General features: G+C 42.0%; 1 protein-coding gene across 2 annotated transcripts in view; it reads right to left on the bottom strand.

Moving 5' to 3' along the window:
- Positions 1 to 21002, bottom strand: part of HMGXB3 (HMG-box containing 3) — a gene marked incomplete at both ends in the record, with an annotated part of 46240 nt that overhangs the window by 5675 nt on the left and 19563 nt on the right. For both annotated transcript variants that reach the window (XM_084252298.1, XM_084252299.1), the window contains 6 exons: positions 2864 to 3048; positions 3933 to 4064; positions 7750 to 7877; positions 8381 to 8682; positions 12206 to 12355; positions 14085 to 14183. In XM_084252298.1, the coding sequence (XP_084108424.1) occupies positions 2864 to 3048; positions 3933 to 4064; positions 7750 to 7877; positions 8381 to 8682; positions 12206 to 12355; positions 14085 to 14183 (996 nt within the window). The remainder of the gene's footprint in view (positions 1 to 2863; positions 3049 to 3932; positions 4065 to 7749; positions 7878 to 8380; positions 8683 to 12205; positions 12356 to 14084; positions 14184 to 21002) is intronic.

Genomic DNA, 21002 nt, shown 5'->3' with positions numbered 1-21002 from the left:
GGCCCTGTTGACCCTGGCACACAGCCCGAACTCACACAGCACTGACCTATCTGTTACAGGCACCCAGCACGCATGCTGCTAACGGTTACCTCTTGCACGTCCTCTTTCATGGCGCTCACTATGGCCTTTGGCCTTACTATCTCCAGAGTCACTGAGTCACTCAGCAGTACTCTAATTTCTTATTCAGACACATGGGCCAAAGCAATCTGTATGCACTAAATCGTTAGGTGTGCGTTTTCAAGATTCCCTAGGTAAGTGGGTCTCAAAGTGTGGCCATCATCTGGGAACTTAATAGAAATGCAAATTCTTGACCTCCAATCCAGATACACCCAGTCAGAACCTTCATGGGTGGGTCCAGCAAGTCCCCACACCAAGAAGTTTGAGAACCACTGCCTGATGCAATTCCATGCCTGAGACCCACGCTCCGCACAAAGACCTCTCCTTCCCTGCTCACCTCCCCTCCGTCCCCTTTCACAGGCACTCCGTGCACGCCTGAGGAAATGGCAAGTGTCCCAGTTTCATAAGGTATTGAGCCCACCCACAAAGGGACAGGAAATGCCAACTGAATACACTGTGGGAACAAACCAACGCGGTAACTGCCATCTGTGTCAAGGGTCCTCCCGCCAACAGCCCCCGAGGACAGGGGTCAATCCAAACCGTCTTCTACAGACAAGCATATTTACAGTGTTGTTCAGAATCTTTGTTTTATTTCATAGTCTCACCTTCTCCCTAGACACACACACACCCATCCTGCACACAGAAACAGGCAGCACCACAGGAGGGACAGGACCCCCGTGCTGAGAGCAGGAATGGTGCTCCATCCTGCGAGGAAAGGGCCTTGACCAGGACGAGGCAAGGACCAGCAAGGCTGGAGATGGAGACTTTGCAGGGACGTGACCTTTGTCTACTCTGGAAACCAAAATGTCTCTTGCCAGATGTGTTTAGAAAAACCAGAGCTCAGTACCTGGAAGTAGTGGTGAGTGTGGCGGTGCCAAGAAGCTCAGACACTGGGATCACAGTCATACCAAAGGCCATTCAGGGTCACCCCTTTCTGGCCAGGTGAGCTTGGATAAGCCCTGGAATTTCAATCCCTTCACCTCAAAGGGTTGGGTGGGAATGAAGTCATACAGCAAAGAATTTCACACAGAATAAGAAGTTAGCATATGTAATTAAGCACACAACAAATTGTGACTATGTTACTATTCATGCTGATCGGCAAACAGATTTGAATGGGTCTGGAGACACTCTCTTGGTGAAAAAAAAAAAACACAAAAAAGCATTATTATTAGTTCATTTTCTCTCCAAGGAACACTGAAAGAGCTCCAGGGAATATTGTTTTCAAATGTCTTGTTATGCACCACCATCCTTCAAAAATTTTTTTGATCAACATATGTATTTTTCTTTTTAAATTGGGACGGGAAAGAGGAATATGCATTACATCCCTAATGTGCTCAGCTAGCCATGCCAGAAACCAAACCAAAGCTTTTCTCCAGAGGCCCCCTCTAGTCCCCAATAATGACAGGTGAGAGGCAAAGCCAGTGTCCCAGGGCAACGACCTCACATGCAAGGGGCATCCATGCCTGGGCAAGGTGAGCAGGCCTTGACCTAGGAGACAGTTCATCAATCTATGGGTGCTTTTTAAAAAAAACCCCGTAAAGGGTTAAGAAGCCTCCCTATTATTCTCATTGTACAATGAACTTTATCATAAATGGGTGTTAATAATGAAGACTTTTTGGCATCTAATGAAATAATCATATGGGCTTTCTCCTTTAATCTGTTAAGTGGTTGCTTGCATTAGTGAATTTCCAAATGTTGGCGTTATCTTGCTTTCCTGGGGAAAGCTTAGTCATGGCACATTACTTTATTCATCATTAGACTTGATTTGCTGTTATCTAATTCAGGTCTTTGGCATCTATATTCATGAGTACAATCAGTCCCAATTTCTTCTCCTATGTTAAATGTCTGCTTTCATTCTCAAGGTTACATGGTCTTGCATGTGAACTGGGGAAATAACACCTATTTTTGTTCTTTTCCTATTACTGGATTCATACATTTCTTGGACATTTGTTAGAATTAATGTATAAAGCTGCCGTTCTTTTCGTGTGAACATTTTCAGTTACAAACCTAAGTCAGATCATGTCATTCTTTCCCCCCAAAGAATTGGTTGCTCCATTTCACTCAGTGTGAGGCCTTCAAATGGCACCAGTGACCCCAGTCTGAACTCCCAGTCTGGTGACCCTCACATGTTCCACCTCTCTCCCAAGGTTAGCACAGTCCAGCCCCTCTGGCCACCCTGCTGCTCCTCAGTCACACCCAGCAAGCCCACCCCAGACCACTCTTTCTCTGCTCCCTCTGCCTGGAACACTCCTCCCCAAGAGCTACATGGGCTTCAGATCTCTACTCAAATGCCACTGGAATAGAAAGACCTTCGCCAACTACCCGTAAGAAACAGTAATTATCCCCCATTCCACCACACTCTCCTCTTTTCCATGCTTTATTATTACTATGCTACTTTAAATAAATTAGTTATAATTATACATGAGAGATACAATTACTAACAATATTCGCTTCCTGCCTGTCTCCCCCAGCCAGCATGTGAGCTTCATGAGCACAGAAACCCTGTGGGATTTTTTACTGCCACTTCCTAAGTGTCTAAAAGCATACTTTGTTCATATTTACATTATTTGTAGAATGAGTAACAAATGCCTTCATTAGATTTAATCCTGGGAAGCAGCAGGAAGAAGTCACTCACCCCACATAGGACAGGACTAGTTATCTGCCCCAGGGACATGGTATAAGAAGGTGGGCGCCAAAGTGGGAGAACAGTTGCAGAGGTCACCAACAGTGGCCGAGAGGCACTTACCTCCACACTCTTCAGTGCCAGCACATTTTCTTCACTCCTCTGGGCCATTTCCACTTTAGGGGCCACACCACAGATGCCACAGATCATGTCATTGTAGTCTCGGACAGTGAGGCACTCGAAAGCCCAGTAGCCATTGCACAGAAGTTCCTGCAGCTGGTTCAGCTCCTCTGAGGTCAGAGTCTTCTCTGGAAGGAGAACAAGAGCATTGAGATCAAAGACGATGATTCTGAGGCCACCAGGGATGAGCCAATGGCCAGCAAGAACAGCAACTCTGTAGGCTGCCTCTCACCTAAGGACACTCAAGAATACTAACCAGTCTGAGGGTTGAGTAGCCTGGCCTTCAAAAATGTCAGAAGGCAACCCAAAAGCCCCCTTGTAATACCGCCTTCCAGGCACCAGATGCTGTGGCACCAGTTTCAACTGCATTATCTCATTCAACCCTTATATCTTTATGAACCGGGGCCCCTTATCCTTATTGTATTATAACTGGAGAAACTGAGGCATAGGGAATAACTTGCTCAAAATCACTCTGCCATCCAAGTGGCAGAGCCCAGACTCAAATGGATTTGTCTGAGCCAGGAAGATTTCCTCGACTCCACCTGTCCTCATAGCAAGAAAAGGTAATGGTTAAGTAGAGTCTGTGGGAATGGGAAGGGGAAAGGAATTAAAAAAACAATAATTTCTTGGTAGTAAGGAAGATGCTCTCCACCCTCAACTATGCGACTGGCACCTTCAGGTCACATGAGCCATGGGGCTGGCAGCAGACATGCAGAAACTGTGTGTGGCGAACATATGACTGAAATGCAATGAGATCACATCTACCTATGCTCAAAGGATGAGCTTCAAAAAGTCAGCTTAATTTTCTACTGATGGTCCCCTGATGCACAAAAGACTCACACTTTCCAAAGCTAGCTTGGTATTTCCAAAAATCAAAAGAACGAATGTCTTAGGAATGTCTCCATCACAAAATCACACTCTCTTCCAGGATGACTCTTTCAAACAAAGTCATCACTGAAAAATCCAGGGAGCTTAGGACTAGCCATGGGGAGGGGAATAAGGCAACTTTTACCTGTCTGCTCCTGCACTGACTTTAGAACAGTGCTGATGGATACTCTGGGGTCCTCTCCCAGCTTGATCTGGTTTCGGATTGCAAAAAGCAAGTCCAGGCTCACCAGCAGCTTGTTCCCCACATTAAAGAGACCTGAATGTTAAAAAGAAGCAAGAGAGTTTCGTCTCTATAACATCATCCACAGAGGCAAAAACCTGGAAATAGGATTATTAAATAAGCTATGGTGTAGTCATAAAATAGAAACACTATGCCTAGTTAAAAAGAGTAAGGCAGACCTATATGCTCTGACAGGCAGTTGTCCACAATATATTGTTAAATGAAAAAAGCAAGTAAAGAAATATGTATAGTATAATTTCTTTTTAAATAAAAACAGAAACCTCTCCCTACACCCAGCACAGTCACCACCACAGGCATCACTCTGCCACCTCTGCCAGGAACACCTGTGCTACTGGGACAGACCTAGCAGTCTCTAGTCCAGGAAGTGTAGGGGGTTAACAAAGGTTCTAAAATCACCTCTCTGCTAAATTCGAGGATAGAGGTACAGGAATTTAAATGCAGTCAATTTAAGATATATGAAAGATGGTTAAGATCGTTTATTTGCACAAAATACACAAGTTTGTTCAGACTGTGTTCCCATTAAAGGAAGAGAGGAGTGGGGAAGGCCTTTCTGAGCAGAATAGCAAAGTCACTTTGAAACCATGAGAACTTTAAGAACATAAAAATCTAAAAGAAACAAAGAGCAAAAAAATCTTTTTGACCTTTTGTGTCAAAAAGCAATTGCAACCAAGTTTAAAAGACAACTGATGAACTGCAGAACTCTTGTCAACAAAATACCTCAAATAACGGGAAATTCACAAGAGAAAAAATGCAAAAGATTTAAATCTTTCTAGTAATCAAAAAAATACAACTAATTAAGAAACTATACTGGTTTTTTTTAAAAAAAGATTTATTTATTTATGCAAGAACTGGGGTACAGTTCTTGAGATGCGCAGGAGGGTGAGAGGATTCACCAGAGACAGAGCAGGGAACAGAACAGGCAGACTGAGGATACACTGCTTGGGGAGTAGCGGGCGAGACAGGAGAGGTCTGCTTTGCCATGTGGGAGTCTCGCCGGCCGGCCGGGATCGAACCTGTGCTGCAGAGGCTACGGACAGCTTGGCAGTGTGGTGCTCAACTGCCTGCGTCACCAGGGAGGCCCAGAAACTATACTGGTTTTTACCTATCAAATACTAATCTACAAGTTCCTAAAGTGTATCTAAGCATGGTCAATGAATATGAAGACAAAGACGCTGCTAGCCTGAACAGTCAGAAACTGAACTGTGCCTGCAGCACTAAGAAGAGCACAGTAAAACACTGCAGTTTAAACCTAACAAAATAGGCTTGGGATCTAAATGCTGAAAACTATAAAACACTGTTAAGAAAATAAAATAAAAGAAAACGACAGACCATGTTCATGGATTGGAAAGTAATTATTTCAAGACATGTCAAACTTCCCCAAATTGAATACATATTTGACACAATTCAAATTTAAAATTCCAGCAGGATTCTGCAGATACTGACAAGCTGATTTTTAAAATTTTACATGGACATGCAAAAGCAACTAAGATAACCAGAACAATTCTGGAATAACAAGGCTAGAGGATTCACACTACCTGATTATATGACTTACTGCAAAGTCACAGTAAACAAGACAGTGCGATATTGGCAAAAGGACAAATAAATAGCGGAAGAGAACAGAGTGCAAAAGTGCACATATATGACCAATTGATGTTCCATAAAGAACAAAAGCAATTCAATGGCGAAAGGACTACTTTTTAAAAAGGTGGTACAACAGGTAGATACCCACACGCCAAGAAACTGAATTCAAGCTGGGCTTCACACTGCATACAAAAATTCAAAGTGGATCACAGACCTAAACTGTAAAATTATAATATGTTTAAAAGAAACATAGTAAGACTATAAGATCTTCCCCTAGGTAGAGATCTTAGAAACAACATAAAAGACACAATCCCTGGAAGGAAAAACTGATGATTTAGTTTTTACTATAATTGAGAACATTTGCTCCGTGAAAGATTCTGTTAAGAGAATGAACAAACAGGACACAGATCATAAGAAAATATTTGCAAATCACTTATCCAAGAAAGGACTTATATCCAGAATATATTTTTTTTAAATTTCTCAAAACTCATCAGAAAAGAAAACCAGATTCAACGGTTCAGAGATGTGAACATTTCACCCTACAGATGGAAAACAAACCCATGAAAAGATGCTCGACACAATTAATCATTGGGGAAATACAAATCAAAACCACAATGAGATACCATTACAAACTGGAACTCGCATTGTCAGAGGGAAAGTAAGAGTAGACCTGTAGCCAAATGGTTCAACAGTTTATTATAAAGGTAACCATACACTTACCATATGGCCCAGCAATTTGAATCCTACATATTTAACCAAGAGAAATGATAATTTATGGTCACACAAAAGCCTTTACAGGAATGTTGACAGCAGCTCTATTCCTAGCTGCCAAAATCAATGTTCTTCAGTGAGTGAACAGAAGTAAGCAAATGGTGGTACTAACACAAACTACTCAGCAATAAAAAGGAACTACTGGTGCAATAACATAGATGAACCCAAAGGCATTATGCTTAGTGAAAAAAACCAGACTCAAAATGCTACATACTAGGATTGCATTTATATGACTTTCTGGAAAGATAAAACTACAGGAATGGAAAACAGGTCAAAAGGTCTCCTGAGCTAAGGGTGAGTTTGATTACAAGAGAATATTTGGGGTGTGGGGGAACAGAACCATCCTACATGATGACTGTGGAGGCAGTTACACACCTTAGTGCATTTCTCCAACCTCAGAATTATGTAACAACAAAATAAATTTTATCACATCTAAATTTAAAAGTAAAGTTAAAATTAAAAAAGTATAAAACCTTAAGTACTACTCGGCCTAGAAAAGCTGCAGGGAATGGGCATTAATTAACTACTGACAAGAATATCAAGCAGCACAAACTCAATCAGGCAAGATATTAAATATATCTTGTATATTTAACATACAAGATAGAAAAAAGTGTAACTTCAAAGTAAGGAACCATAGATTCTGAAGACAAAGGACAAATAATAACTCAAACTCAATTCAAATTCTCACCATGGGGAATGTTCAATAAGCGCTCGATGTTGATGAAAGAATGGGGGAGAAAACAATAAATGTACAGCAATTCCACTTTTGAGCATTTGCCCAAAGGAAATAATTAAAGCTGCACACAAAGATGCAGTTATAAAGAGGACTCTAAAACAGCACGCTCATTCCTTAGAAATGGTCATGTTTAAACTTGCTGCTGTAGGGAGATGCTCATAATTCTGCTAAATTTAAAAAGTACATTTGAAAACATCTGTACTTGTCCTTTTGTTGCAAGAATTACAAACCAATGAGCACTTCTGGACATTCTTAAACTTTGCATGTACAAGTAAACATGTGGATTAGAGAGTGCAAGTGTTGATCTCATGACAGTAGAATTAATGCTGGTTTTTAGCTCCCTCTTTATACTTGTTTGCATTTTCCAGTTTTTCCACAACAAAGAGCTGTTGTCTTTAAATGTACTTTGTTTTAAGGGCCCAAAGAAGAAAGAGTCCTAACATTTGAGAAGTAAATGTCACCTTCTAGGGCAGAGGCATTCTGAAGGAAAAATCTCCTGCTTCCCCAGAAGCCCATCCGGGAAGGTCCAGTGATCCAAGGACAGGTCAGAACACAGAGGCTCTTCTCCAGTCTGCTCTGTGGCCTCTGAGGGGAGAAAAGGCTGGCACTCACCTGTATAAATGTCCATGAAGCTGTGCAGGGCCAGACACTGGGGATTCAGACACATCTTCACCTGAGCAGTCACCACCTGCAGTCGGCTGGCTGTCAGCAGCCAGCACTCCTGAGGTCCTGCCAGGGAGCTAGTACCAAAAACATCACCAATAAAAAAATAGAAAGGATATCAACCCCTGAAAGCAATTCCAGGGCTCAGTGATCAATAGCCAAATTCTCCAGACATTCGTGGACTGGGCAGATGAAGGCGCTGGAGCCTGGGTTACCAAGTGGTCTGGGCTGGCATTCCCACTTTGTTGAGATTTGGTCTGTGAAGCACTCTTGAAGTTTACATAACTCAATATATCACCAAATTTAACCATTCCCACTGACCTCCCAAATCCAAGTGTTATAATGGGATGTAAACTAAATCCTAATTTGGTGACAACAGAAATAATGGATAATCACTATTATTATTCTCATTTTCATCATCATCATTGTTCTATTTTTGGCAATTAGAAAGCTAAAGAAAACATTAAGAATGCAGAGTATAACATCTTCAAAGATGATAGCTTTAAAATCATTTGAAGAAAAGAGCCTATGAGCCATAGAGGGCATTTGGGGGCAGGATAAATCTGAATGGGGTGCTTACTTTTGTCCCCCTTTGAATAATGGGCTGCTACAGAGAAGGCACTGCGTGGACGGAGACTCATAATAATTCGACCAAGAGGTCTGCTCGATGGTGACTGTCTCCTCACTCACGTTGGACAGGATGAGTCGAGAGCTGTTGAGTTCATGAATCAAGGCGAAGACCTCGGCCAGCTCTGACTCATTCTCGGGAATCTGCAGGACCTTGCGCAGCAACTGCAGTGTGGACTGGCGCTGGATCTCCCTCTGGGTGGTGCTCAGAGGCTCCGTGGCACTCAGCACATCTGGGAGGGGTGGGCTCGTCTCCTGGGGAAAGAGGAACCAATCACCAAGCACGTAGGGCACAAAAAGCCAATCCTGGGCTAAAATAATGAAAGGCTGTGAGTGGCAGAGGAACAGGACCAGGCAGAGAGGTTGGGGAACCCGGGTTCTAAGAGCAATTCAGGCCAGGTAGGGTCTACCTCTGGCACTGTTTCTCTAGCATACGGTGAGGGTCATAGATTTGGAGTCAGCGCCCATTCACCAGGTATAGGGTTTGGAGGATTACAGATCTGAATTTCAATTCTGAATATGCCATTAACAGTTGCACATGAAATTGCAGCTGGAAATTGATTCTTTCTGATCCTTAGTATTCCCACCTATGAAATGGAGATCAAAATACTAGCAATCTCCAAGAGTTGTATGAGGTACAAGTAAACCACTCAGCACAATGCCTGGGATGCAATGAAAACATTGCACTGGTAGTTTAAACATTTAATGTTAACATTTTTAACATATAAACAAGCATCTATACTCCTTTAACCACCTATCTTTAACACTTAATGCTCCTGGGCATAAGAGATCTTTATATATACCAGCCAGAGGCTTCTAGGAACAAGGTTCTGAAATGCTCATTAAAATCAAGTCCTTCTCAGGAGGGTGCCTTTTCAATGGAGGTTTCTCCCCGATACAAATGGAGCATGAAACAGCCCCTCCACTGTGCTCCCAGAGTCCAATAATTTTACCTCCGAATTGACCTTCTCACAGCTAGTAATCCACTGTCCCCCCTTTAGTGATTAGAGAGTCCTAGCTTATTTTCTGATTCCCCATAACAGCATGAGACCAGGACACACAAGAGATACTAAATCATATTTGTTGGACATATTTATACATTGCTTTGTGGAAGTTAATTGCTTAACAACAAGAAAAGGCTCTCTACTACCTGTGCATACCTACAACTCTCATCTCACTTCAGCAGTGTGGTTACTCACCTTTCCCCTTCACAAGACTGTAAGGAAAGTGGCCTCTTGCTCTATTTATCTTTAATTACCAAAAGCCTGACCCATAGTAAGCGGTCAACAGCCCTTCCTTAAAAAGAACAAATTAATGGCTACTGACACTAAAATGAGTTGCCCTGGAAGGTTGTGTTCCCAGACATGACTTAGGTGAGCCATGGGCTGGAGAACCAGAAGGCAGGAATGACTGAGACACAGATGAGAAATGGAAAGGAATGAAGACTGTTCCAGCCCCGAAGTGGCACAGCCTCTTTAGTCACTAAAAACAAAATACATGGGAAATGCCCAACCAGCAGGGGGCGTCAAAGACAACACATACTAAGATCCTGGGTCTTTCTGACCAGTGCTTTATTTTGTGGAAAAAAGTAATTACATCTTATTTCTCTAAAACTGAGGGGATTAAAGTGTGAGTGAATATCTGAAGATGAGAGTTTAGGGGTAGGGGTGGTGGGGTAGAAGCTGCCAGTGAGCCAAAGACACAGAAATATAAATAAAATAGTGGGATTTGAAATCTCTAGACAATTTCTGACCTGAAAAGCTACATCACACCCTATCAGCCACCCTAGATCTAGAGGCCAATGTCTATTTCTCCACTGCAAACCACACCAAGAACTACACCACACCCTGAGAAAGTGTTGGGGGTTCTATCTACAAAGAACTCAATTTCACTCCACGATTACTGATCAACCTTATGTATGCAAGCTCCAGGGGTAGCAGGAATAGAGGAACAGACACACCGGAGCTAAAGGTTACCATGTTGCAGGGACAGTCACAGGGAGCTAATGAGGGAGTCCAGACAAGGTGCAGTGGGCACCACATGACGAGCAGCACAGTCGGGCATGAAAAACGGGGGCTGGTAGTGACAGAACCACTGGTAGCTCAGGATCCTTCTACTCATAATTTCAGGGGTTACAGACTCCTTGAAGCTAAATTCTGAGTCTTCTCTAGGTTCCTGTGCTGAGAACAAAATGCCCAGATCTAACCACCTTGACTGCCTTGTGTTGCTGATGAGGAAGCTCAAACTTGGCAGAGGAAAGCATCTCACTCCAGGTCACTCCCATCAGGTCTTCCAACCCCCAGCCTCAGTGTTTTCCCACTAAGCCATCAGTGCACATTAGTTCCACTCCTCTAAGATGATAATCTCACGAATGGAAACAGACCTAGAGATCAGAGTGAGGTTCATCTGCCAGTAATGCCCACCCCAGTCATGTCTAGTCTAAATGTCATTTAAGTTTCCTCCAATATCACCCTCTGCCTGGACTCTTCCTGTCTCAAGGACGTTCAGTGGGTCCCTATGGCACAATCCAACACTAAACATCTGCCACAATGGGGCCTGATGTGCCTTTAAAGTCTTATTTTCCATCCTCCCCCCAACCCCCTCTACCCCCTCTCCTCTAGCTGAATGGACACTCACTGATTCCCCATCTCTTCAGTATTGCTCAGGCTTGTCCAGGAATATGGCATACCTTCCCCTTCAACCCACATAGTACCCATCAAACAAGGTCCAGCTTAGAGCTGCAATACCTAGGCCCCATGTGAGATCCCCATGCTCTGTGAGACACCCTCACCTCCCACTCCCCAAAGCAGATCAGAAACTTTTCTGTTCTTTTTTTTTTTTTAAAAATTTTTTTTTTTATAGAGGCATGTTTATTTATTTATTTGTTTGTTTGTTTTTGTTTATACAAGCACTGGGTACAGTCAGAAGCGCGGGAGGGTGAGAGAATTCACCAGAGCCAGAGCGGGGAGCAGAGCAGGCAGAAGGACCGAAGGACACTGCTGAGGGGAGCAGCGGGCGGCAGGAGAGGTCTGCGTGCCATGTGGGACCCTCCTCCGGTGGCCGGGGAGCAGCCGGGGATCGAACCGGCACCGCAGAGGCCGCGGGCAGCTTCGCAACCCGGCGCTCAACCGCTGCGCCACCGGGGAGGCCCAACTTTTCTGTTCTTACTTTCATTCTATTTGTTGTCTTGTGCACTTAAAAAATTCCTCATGTGCAAATTCCCATCCTTCCCCGCAACCCCCCTCCCACCCCCGCCCTGATCCGGTTCTAATAAAAAGAAGTAAGCCGAGTAGAATGTGTTTTACTATCCAAACAGTATGGTCCAACTTCACAGATTTGCAAAGACCACTAGAGGTATATTAGTAACTAGTCAAAAGCTCCGTGAGGTACCTGAGCAGCAGTGATCTATAAAGCCCCAGTACTGGCATTCTCTGTTTACCAAAATACTAGTTACAGGTCCTTTGCCAGGCCTCAGAACTAAAAGGATGGAACTCTTCCATTCCTCATTATCAAAGTCCTTTTTAAGGCCCGTGTTGCCATTCTCTTTGTTGAATGAACTCTTGGTCCTTTAGGCTAGAAAGTTTTCAGAGATCAAGGTAATTAGTCAGCCCACCAATGAGGACAAGGAAGCCCAGAAAAAATGCACTTGCCTAGGTTTAAGAACCTGTAATCTGGTTGTTTGTGGTGCTCTTACTCTGATGACCTAAGAAATACCTTTATTTCTACTACATCAGGTCTGCTCACAGAACCCAACCCAAGGCCAAGGGAAGGAACTCACGAGAACCTTGTTGGTTTTCTCAGTCCGGTCCTTGGCAAGGTTAAAACCACAGCTGGGACAAACCCGAGGTTTATGCCGGTTGGTGTAGACATAGCTACAAGAGGGATTCTTGCACTTTCCCCGGCCTCTTGATGTAGCCAGGCCCAAATCCTAAAAAAAGAAAGACCAAAGTTTAGTTCTATAAAAGTTAAGATGCACCCGGGGAGGGCCAAGAAGCAGGATGACTGCTATCAGTAAATCAGAGGAAAGTGGCAATTCTAAAGCCAGAGTTAGATTAATTTCCAAAGGGTCTTGAAGAAGACCCCTTTCCTGCAGTTATCCCCTTCCAGTCATAAGAGAGCCGGTGTGATTTTCAAGTCCCTTGCCATCTGTGAAGCAAGAGAGTCAATGTCAAGGGTCAGAAATTCAAGACAGTGAGCATAGTGAGACAGGTCTGTCTAGATTGTAGTACATGCATCATGTCTCTAAGAGTTCCAGCCCCGCCCAAAGACAAAGTATGAATCTAGACTACTGATGCTCAAAGCTTGGGCATCCAAGCTTTGGGCTCCCTGGATACTTTTCCTTTTTTACTTTTAAAGATTTATTTATTTATGCATACAAGAACTGGGGTACAGGCCAGAGATGCTGGGGGGAAGAAGGTTCACCAGAGACAGAGTGGGGAACAAAACAGGCAGACTGACTGAAACACACTGCTGAGGGGAGCAGCAGGAGACAGGAGAGGTCTGCTGTGCCATGTGGGTAGCTCCCCAGCCAGCTGGGGATTGAACTCATGCTGCAGAGGCTGCAGACAGCTTCATTGTACTGTGCTTTAACCCCTTGCACCACCAAGGAGGCCGTGGACACCTTTACTAGTCAATTAAGAGGATCCTGGGTAAGACCCATCAGATGGCAACCTCAGTGGCCTCCTGGAATCAAAGGGATGGCCTGGACAAGGTACTAAGTACGTCTTTTGACAAAGAAACTCAATATGCTCTCGAGGATAGAGACTGCTGTGACTGTCCTGCTCACTAGTGAATCTGAGCACAGGGCCCAGACACATAGCAGGTACTCAAAAATTATATTTTGAATGAATGACTCTGCACCTGTCTGCCTTTATCAGTTTAAATGTTTAAAACTCTAGCTGCACTCTCAAACTCAAACTATGCATATTATTCAACTCAGCCAGAGAAACTTGTCAAAAGAGATCTGGCCGATTAATACTTTAAGGCTCAAGAAAATTAGAGACTAATAAAAGGAAGAGAAGCCCCAACATATCATGCAGCCTTTTCCAGACAGTGAAAACTGAGGTCCCCATGAGAGAGTTGAGCCCAAGGTCACATGGCCGTCGTGCTAACAGCAGTGTCAGAACTACTGTGAACCAGGTCTTTCAACACCTGGTGTTTATTCCTCTGCTCCATGCTGCTTACCCTGCAAAAAGATGACCCCCGAGCCACACATTTATTAGGGTGTTAATGTGTATTATTCTAAAAAATAAGGGGAGAGGGATGGGAAATATCAAGCTAAATAAGTTTTCTACTAAAGCATTTCTCAAGTCCTGTAAAACACTAGTATTGAATGTGACTATTTTAAGGAGGAAAAAAGGTAGCAATGCCCAAACTCATCTATGGAACACACTTTTGAGACTAAAAGGTACAAAGATAGCTAAACTAAACTAGATTGTCATCTTAAATTACACTTTATAGGTCCTGCATGAAAAACAAAAACCTAGTTGATTCATCAGTGGCTCTCACTACTATCAGTGAGGGGATCTTTAGAATCTATGATCTATCTGTGATCCTATGCATTCCTCGCCCCCTTCCCTAACCCCCTGCCAATCTGACTTATCCTCAACTACGAAATCAAAACGACCTGGGTCAACCAGTCCCCTGGTTGCACTTACCAATGTGACAGTGCAGCTGTACTTATATGGAGGAAACATATCAGGCTTGACCTCTACAACTTTCACCTGGGATGTCCTGTTGACTGGGCCGTTCGGTAGCTGTGGGTCAAAACAAACTATTTAGGGCTTTGAACCTCAAACTCCCGAAGTCCTGTGGGTTGAAAAAGTTTGAAGATGCAATTTCCCAGGGAAGTGATAGAATTAAGTCTCAAATGAACCCTCTGGGATGCTAATAAGCACCACCAGCGCACAAAAGACTGTCACTTTCAATTCCAGGAGTGGCACACAATTCTGGGTAGCTTATAACACTGCATAATAGAGACACTAAGTCAGATGTATAATTCCCATCAAATGAAAAAAACCTAGTAGTTATATACACAAATATATGGCTGAGTAAAGTTGACAGCAAGGTTTGAAAGATCATTCACTAAAATGCCATAAGGTGGAAGGAAGAGATGACATACACCATATGACACACAAGACAGTCCCCCTTGTTTTCATTTAAGCCCTGTGGAATGTATTATACAACTGCAGTTTTACTGACATTTAAGTAGCCAGACTGTTCACTTAAACCATCCATGTACCTGCAGAAACAGTCTGTAAAGACACAAACGTGGAAAATCAAAACACAGGCCCATAAACAAACAAAAAAGAACTTGAACAACAAGTTTTACCAGGATCTGTAACATTTTCAAATCTTCTATAAATACAGATATTATTTACATAATTAAAGAAAAGCTCTTGCTTCTGTGGCCCGACTTGCATCCTGGCACTGGTGGGAAGGAGATTTGGAGGAGACATGCGGAGAAGAGACATGCAGAGACTCTTGAAAGAGACACAGGGTAAGAGGCATGTGGAGCTGTCCTTGGCAGAGATAATGACAGTTGTTATCTTGATTTGTACTTTGTTTTTTTTCCTCTCCTTTCCCAGCTCTCCGGGACCTGCCTAACCCCTTTCCTGTGGTCCCTGCCAGAAGGTACCGTAGACTTGTGGCAGGCTTTTGTGGCTTAGGGGTCCTCCTTCAGGCTGTTTGATTACGCATATGCCCCTAAGGAAATGAGTAATTTGGGGGGTTTTACTGAGAAACTATCATTGGGGATATACCTTTTACTCTCTAGGCACACTAATTCTACTAAAAATCATTCATACTGGTTCTTGTGCCTCTATGTGGAAGATGGTCGGGCACCTTACAGAGGCATGCACTCTTAACAGTTTGGGGGTCAGTGCCTCCTGGTCACGTACTAACAGATTTGGTTTCCTGACTGAGAAAAAGCCATCTGTGGTTAGTCAGTTCCATGAGGAAACCTGGCTTCTCTATGGCACTGACTACCATAAGTGCACCTGTGGTTTCTGTTTCTCTATTGTTTGTGGATCTTGTTGCTTCATGTATGTGATTTTTTTTCCTGACCCTTGGATTAGAAAAATTGAATCTGACATCGTGGAAACTATGTGTATGCATGCAATTTATTTCTTGCCACTAATTCAGGTTTGATTTTGTGGAAACTGTTCTGTGTGATAGCAAGCAATTTTTCTTTCTTTGCTAAGTACTTGCAAGATGGTGTTTGAGAGCACATGGTTATGCCCAAGATAGTGTCTGAAGCTTCACAGCAAAGTAATTTCCCTTTTTTCCTTCCAAGGTCTAAGGTTTCAAAACGGTATCTGAGGCCAAATGACAGATTATTCTGGAACTCAGAAGTCTGACTTTTTTTAGTTTGGTCTCCCAAAATTTTTGCTTTTCATTTTCTGCCGTCCTTTGTTAGTTATATGTTAGGTTCTGTGACTTTCGGCTTTTATTTGTAATCTCTGCTGGCTTATACTCTTATTTAGCCTTAAGAGATTTCTGCAACTCTGGCTAAAGCCAACAATGATTCAGTGGTTAAATTATAAAATTCATGCTTGGAAGCTGAGAACAAGTTAGATAGATGAAACCTCTGGATTGAGAAATAACTGGTGATTGTGGTTGTAGCCTTAGTGAATTTGACTTTTTCTCCCATCGGGGATCCAAATCTGGATTAAATTTGAAGGGGTTCAGTACAGGGAATTTTTGTTTACACTGTTTGTTTGGGGCATACTTGCCATTTGAATTCTTGGATTTGTTTGACTGTTGGTGAATGGCAAGGTTCTAAGGCTCTGGTTTCCTACTATGATAGTTCTGTTTTGGGAAGCACACTACTGTTTTGATTAAAGCCCTCTAGGGACACCTGAAATGTAGTCCAAAAGCTCCAAGTTCATGGGGCATCCACCTTGTGACATGTTTTTTGCATGAGCCAATTACAACAGGTTTTGATACCACTGTTGTCGCCCCTCAGTTTAGAGAACTTGATTTATACCTGCTCTCTCAGCTTCTGTTGCAGAATACCCCAGGCCAGATGAACACTGGAAACTCTGAGATAAATGATGCCATTCGCATCCTTTGGTGAATGCTAGCTCAACTTTCTTTCCTTTTTCTAAAGTCTAACTAGGAAGACATTTGGAACCATGTGACCTTACACTCCAATTTTAGGTCCTTGAGTTTTAACTCTAAGGAAATAACTCAAGTTTTGATTTTGGCTGTTCTTGATTTTTACAATTTTGGTTTTCCAAGGTTTTTTTTTTTTGTGTTTTTTTTTTTAATTCATGGACCTATGTTTTCATTTCTTCCATTTTTCTCTTTGCAAACCATTTCTGCAAACCATTTCTGCATGTACTATTTAGGTGAACAAACAGCTTGGCTATTTAAATGTCAGTAAAACTTCACATGGCTTAAATGAAAACTAAGGAAACTTCCTATGTCTATACTATGTATGTCTTCGCCTTTGTGTCTAACTGTTCTGGCCTCTAGAAAATATAAAATTGGTATAGACGATGCCTATAGAAATTCTGAGCACGGAAATACAATGGAAACTGGTACAAATATTTCCAGGAAACACAGTTTGGGATAATTTTGGTTAATGGGAACTAATCTGATATATAATGGTTTGGTTTGAAGCACATATGCCTATATAGTTGTACTGAACATGATTTTTTTTCCTCTTCTATCTAGGATATTGACGTTGGGTACATAAAGTCTTTTAATGTCAGATAAAATGGTAGTTTTTATTTTGAAAGTTAAAATTTTCAGTTATAGGATCAAAATCAAAGGTTAAGGTTTGGCTGTTTGCATTGCGCCAGTCAGTTTAGCCAGAGCCTTGACTGTAATTTTAAATGTATTTTTTTTAATACTTAAAATAAAACTTCTCAGAAATCTAAATTAGAAAATATAGGTAGTCTTTTAGTTAACTGAGCAGAGGAAATTTTATGGAACCTCAGTAGAGCTCCTTAAAAGTTCTCCCTTTCCTCATGGGAAAGACATTAGATGAATGTGACCTATTTGTTTTTTATCTGCTAAATTAGAACTTAATGGGAAGCATTATATCTCAGGAGAAACATTAAACTGTGGCATCTATATAAATCTTAACATTACTGTTCTAAAATTTATAAGAAACCTTTTAAGTTACTGATAAGTACTTTCCTTGTCAATTTTGATTGCTGTTATTCTGTAATATTGTAAGTTACAATGTTGAACAAATTCCCTTTTGACTTTTTCAAAGCCTGACATTTGCAGAAATTGTTTCTGGAGAATTAGAGAAAGACCTGGACTCACGCTAAGTGATAGAACATGAGAATTTTCTACATAGAACTGAATGGACTATTGGGGATGACTATAATTTTGTTATGTTTTTGTTTGAAAAGATAGCGGTTTTATTACTTTGAATCAAGGAAAAATTTTTCTCTTACTGGCCAGGATCTGAAGCAATGTTAAGTGACTTTTTCTTTTAGTAGCAGAACTAAATTGTATTTGCATTTTTTCTCTCCTTGATACCATGATAATATAGGAAAAAATGGCAATAATTTTTACTACTCATGGCAATGTTGTCTATATTTGCAGAATTTCAATAGGGAATTTTGTCTGTCCTTAAACCAGATAGAAGTTGGAAATATGTTTCATTATATGAGTGAAATTCTTCTGGGAGTTGAATTTGAACCTGAATTTGAGTGACTACAGAGCTTGCCACTCTGGGGTTCCAGAGACCTCCCACAATGGTGGGAGGCCTGGAGGCAAGCCTGCAAACCCTGGAAAGCAATGCCCTGGGAACCCTAAAAAGTGGGAATCACAGCTGGAGTCTGTAAGACTGTGGTTTTGATCCCAAAGCCTGTCCAGACAGAATGCTGAGTGCTCACTCTAAGATCCTTTATAGCGCATTCCAACAAAGCCAAAAAATTCTGCTTGGTTATTCTGCCCTACGAGCTCATGCAGGCCAAAGGGACTGAAATTAGATTTAGTTTATGAATGCATTGTGCTATATCATTAGAAAGAACTGGGAAGAAGGTAGCGAGAAAGTGAGTTTACTAGAAGAACCATTTTTAAGATTTTTTTCAAACTTCCTGAGTTTTCTCTTTGTTTGCTATTTTTTTTCCTAATGTCTCCTGATTTTTTTTCTTTTTTGCATGGAGCGATCAACTATTTTCTAGAAATTGAGGACTTTGCCACATTGGATATCCATAGACAAGACTGGAACCCCAGAAAAGACCACGTCCTGAGGCTGAGTCCCCAGACCTTCAACATCATAGAAATGGTGACAAACTGAAAAGGGTGGGGGAGGTGGGAAATTATTACAGATATACCTCATGGAGTCTAGGTTTCATCTCCCCCACCCCTAATTCACCTCCATGCAAGCTGACTAGGACTCTAAGTCCCAGTATGCCACGAACCAGACTTCCTGAGCAGGAAGCTACTGGGATCTAGAGTGGAGCAGAGCAGCCAGGTGGACCAACACAACATAGAAGGCAGACAGGCCTTCTCTCTTGCTTCTGCAGCCCAACTTGCATCCTGGTACTGCTGGGAAGGAGACGTGGAGGAGACACACAAAGACATGTGGAGACTACTGGAATAGCAACTTGGAAGAGATACATGGGTAAGAGGCACACAGAGGCTGTCCTTGGCAGAGACAATGGCAGCTGTTATCTTGATTTTTACTTAGATTTTCCTCTCTCCTTCTGTCCCAGCTCTTTGCCTAATCCCTTATGTTTCCCTGCCAGAAGGTACCTTAGATTTGTGGCAAGATTTTGGGGCTCAGGGGTCCCACTTTGGGCTATGATTGGCCAGGCATTTGCCCTCAAGGGATGGGTAATTTGGGTAGTTTTAATGGAAAATGATTTTTAGGGATATCCTCTCTGCTCTTCTCTCTCTGCACACTAATTTATTAATAATCTTTCACACTAAGAAAATTAAAATGAAGGGCCTCCCCGGTGGCGCAGCGGTTGAGCGCTGGGTTGCGAGGCTGCCCGCGGCCTCTGCGGCGCCGGTTCAATCCCCGGCTGCTCCCCGGCCACCAGAGGAGGGTCCCACATAGCGCGCAGACCTCTCCTGCCGCCCGCTGCTCCCCTCAGCAGTGTACTTCCGTCCTTCTGCCTGCTCTGCTCCCCGCTCTGGCTCTGGTGAATTCTCTCACCCTCCCGCGCTTCTGACTGTGCCCAGTGCATGTATAAAACAAAAACAAACAAACAAATAAATAAAACATGCCTTAAAAAAAAAAAAACAAAAAAAAAAAAACAAAAAACAAGATTAAAAAAAAAAAAAAAAGAAAATTAAAATGAAGACTGTAGTCTAAATTATTCTGTAACACTGAACTTACATTGATTTTCTGATACAAGTTTTCAGAACAGTAGACCTTAACTGGTTTAAGACCGCAAAGTACTTATAGCTTTTAACAAGTAAGCCAATGTTGCCTATCAAAAGGAAACTAATGACAGGGAAGACTGGTAGTTTACACCAGTGAGGAGAATCTAAGGGCCAAACATCTATTGAACAGGTGAAGCAGACTCAATCACCAGCCTTCCACACCCCAAGATAACACCAGCACCATGGCTGACACAACACCCGGGTAACAGGTCAGCCTTTACATTAAGTCCACCAATATTCTTGTCAGGCTGACACACCACAGTTGAGGCTGACCAATTTCCTATTCCAATTTGGTCTAAGACAAACTTTTCAAATTACAGGCTGCAATCCACTAAGAGATCATGAAATTAATTTAATGGGTTAAAACAAGCATTTTGAAAATAGAAGAAAATATCAAAGTGACTGCATATAAAAAGGGCATAACTTCATTACTCCTTTAATGTATATATGTATTATTTACTGGCCTGTTGTGATGTGAAAATGTTTTGAGGATGACAGTCAGAGGAATCTGATGAAACTGCTGATTTTGATTATGACTGTTCTAACCACATATGGCAAAAAAGAACTAAAAACAAAGACGAAATATCCCAAATACATGGAATTTTGACACCCAGAAATTCTTTAATAGCTGTATCATTAAGCTGAATGAATTATACTGGCTTCAAACCAGCACATGGATAAAAGCCATCTGTAATTTTTGATTAAAAAAATATTTTAAAATACACTCAAAAATGTAGGAAAGGACTAAATGAGCATACACCAGGACTGTCAATAGTTCTGGATTCCAAGACCATAAAAGACTAATTTTCTTCCTAATTTACCTGATTTTTCTGTTCTTTCTCTAACAACTATGCAATCATTTTTTTAGAGGAGGCTAAACAGACATGACGACTAAATACACTATCTGATCGTAGACTGGCTGACTCTGTACTGGAGAGGAAAAATGCTACAAAGGACGCTGACAAAATTGGAATACAAGTATCAATGTTTTGATTAACAGACCAATTTTCATTAACAGAATACTCCTATTCGTTACAAATACACCAAGGGAAAGAAAAGGCCATGTAACTTAGTATTGAGCTATGTGTATTCACACACATGCACACACAAAGGGGGGACATGCATGAACACAAATGATGAAGCCTAATGGGTTAATATAGTAACTGTAGGCAACTCTGGGTTGCCTGGATGCTCTTTGTACTACTTTTATTCTTGCA

The sequence above is a fragment of the Talpa europaea genome (genome assembly GCF_964194135.1).
Source record: "Talpa europaea genome assembly, chromosome: 13".
NCBI lineage: Eukaryota > Metazoa > Chordata > Mammalia > Eulipotyphla > Talpidae > Talpa > Talpa europaea.
Note: the sequence above shows the minus strand (reverse complement) of the source record. Positions and strands in the feature narration are given on the sequence as shown.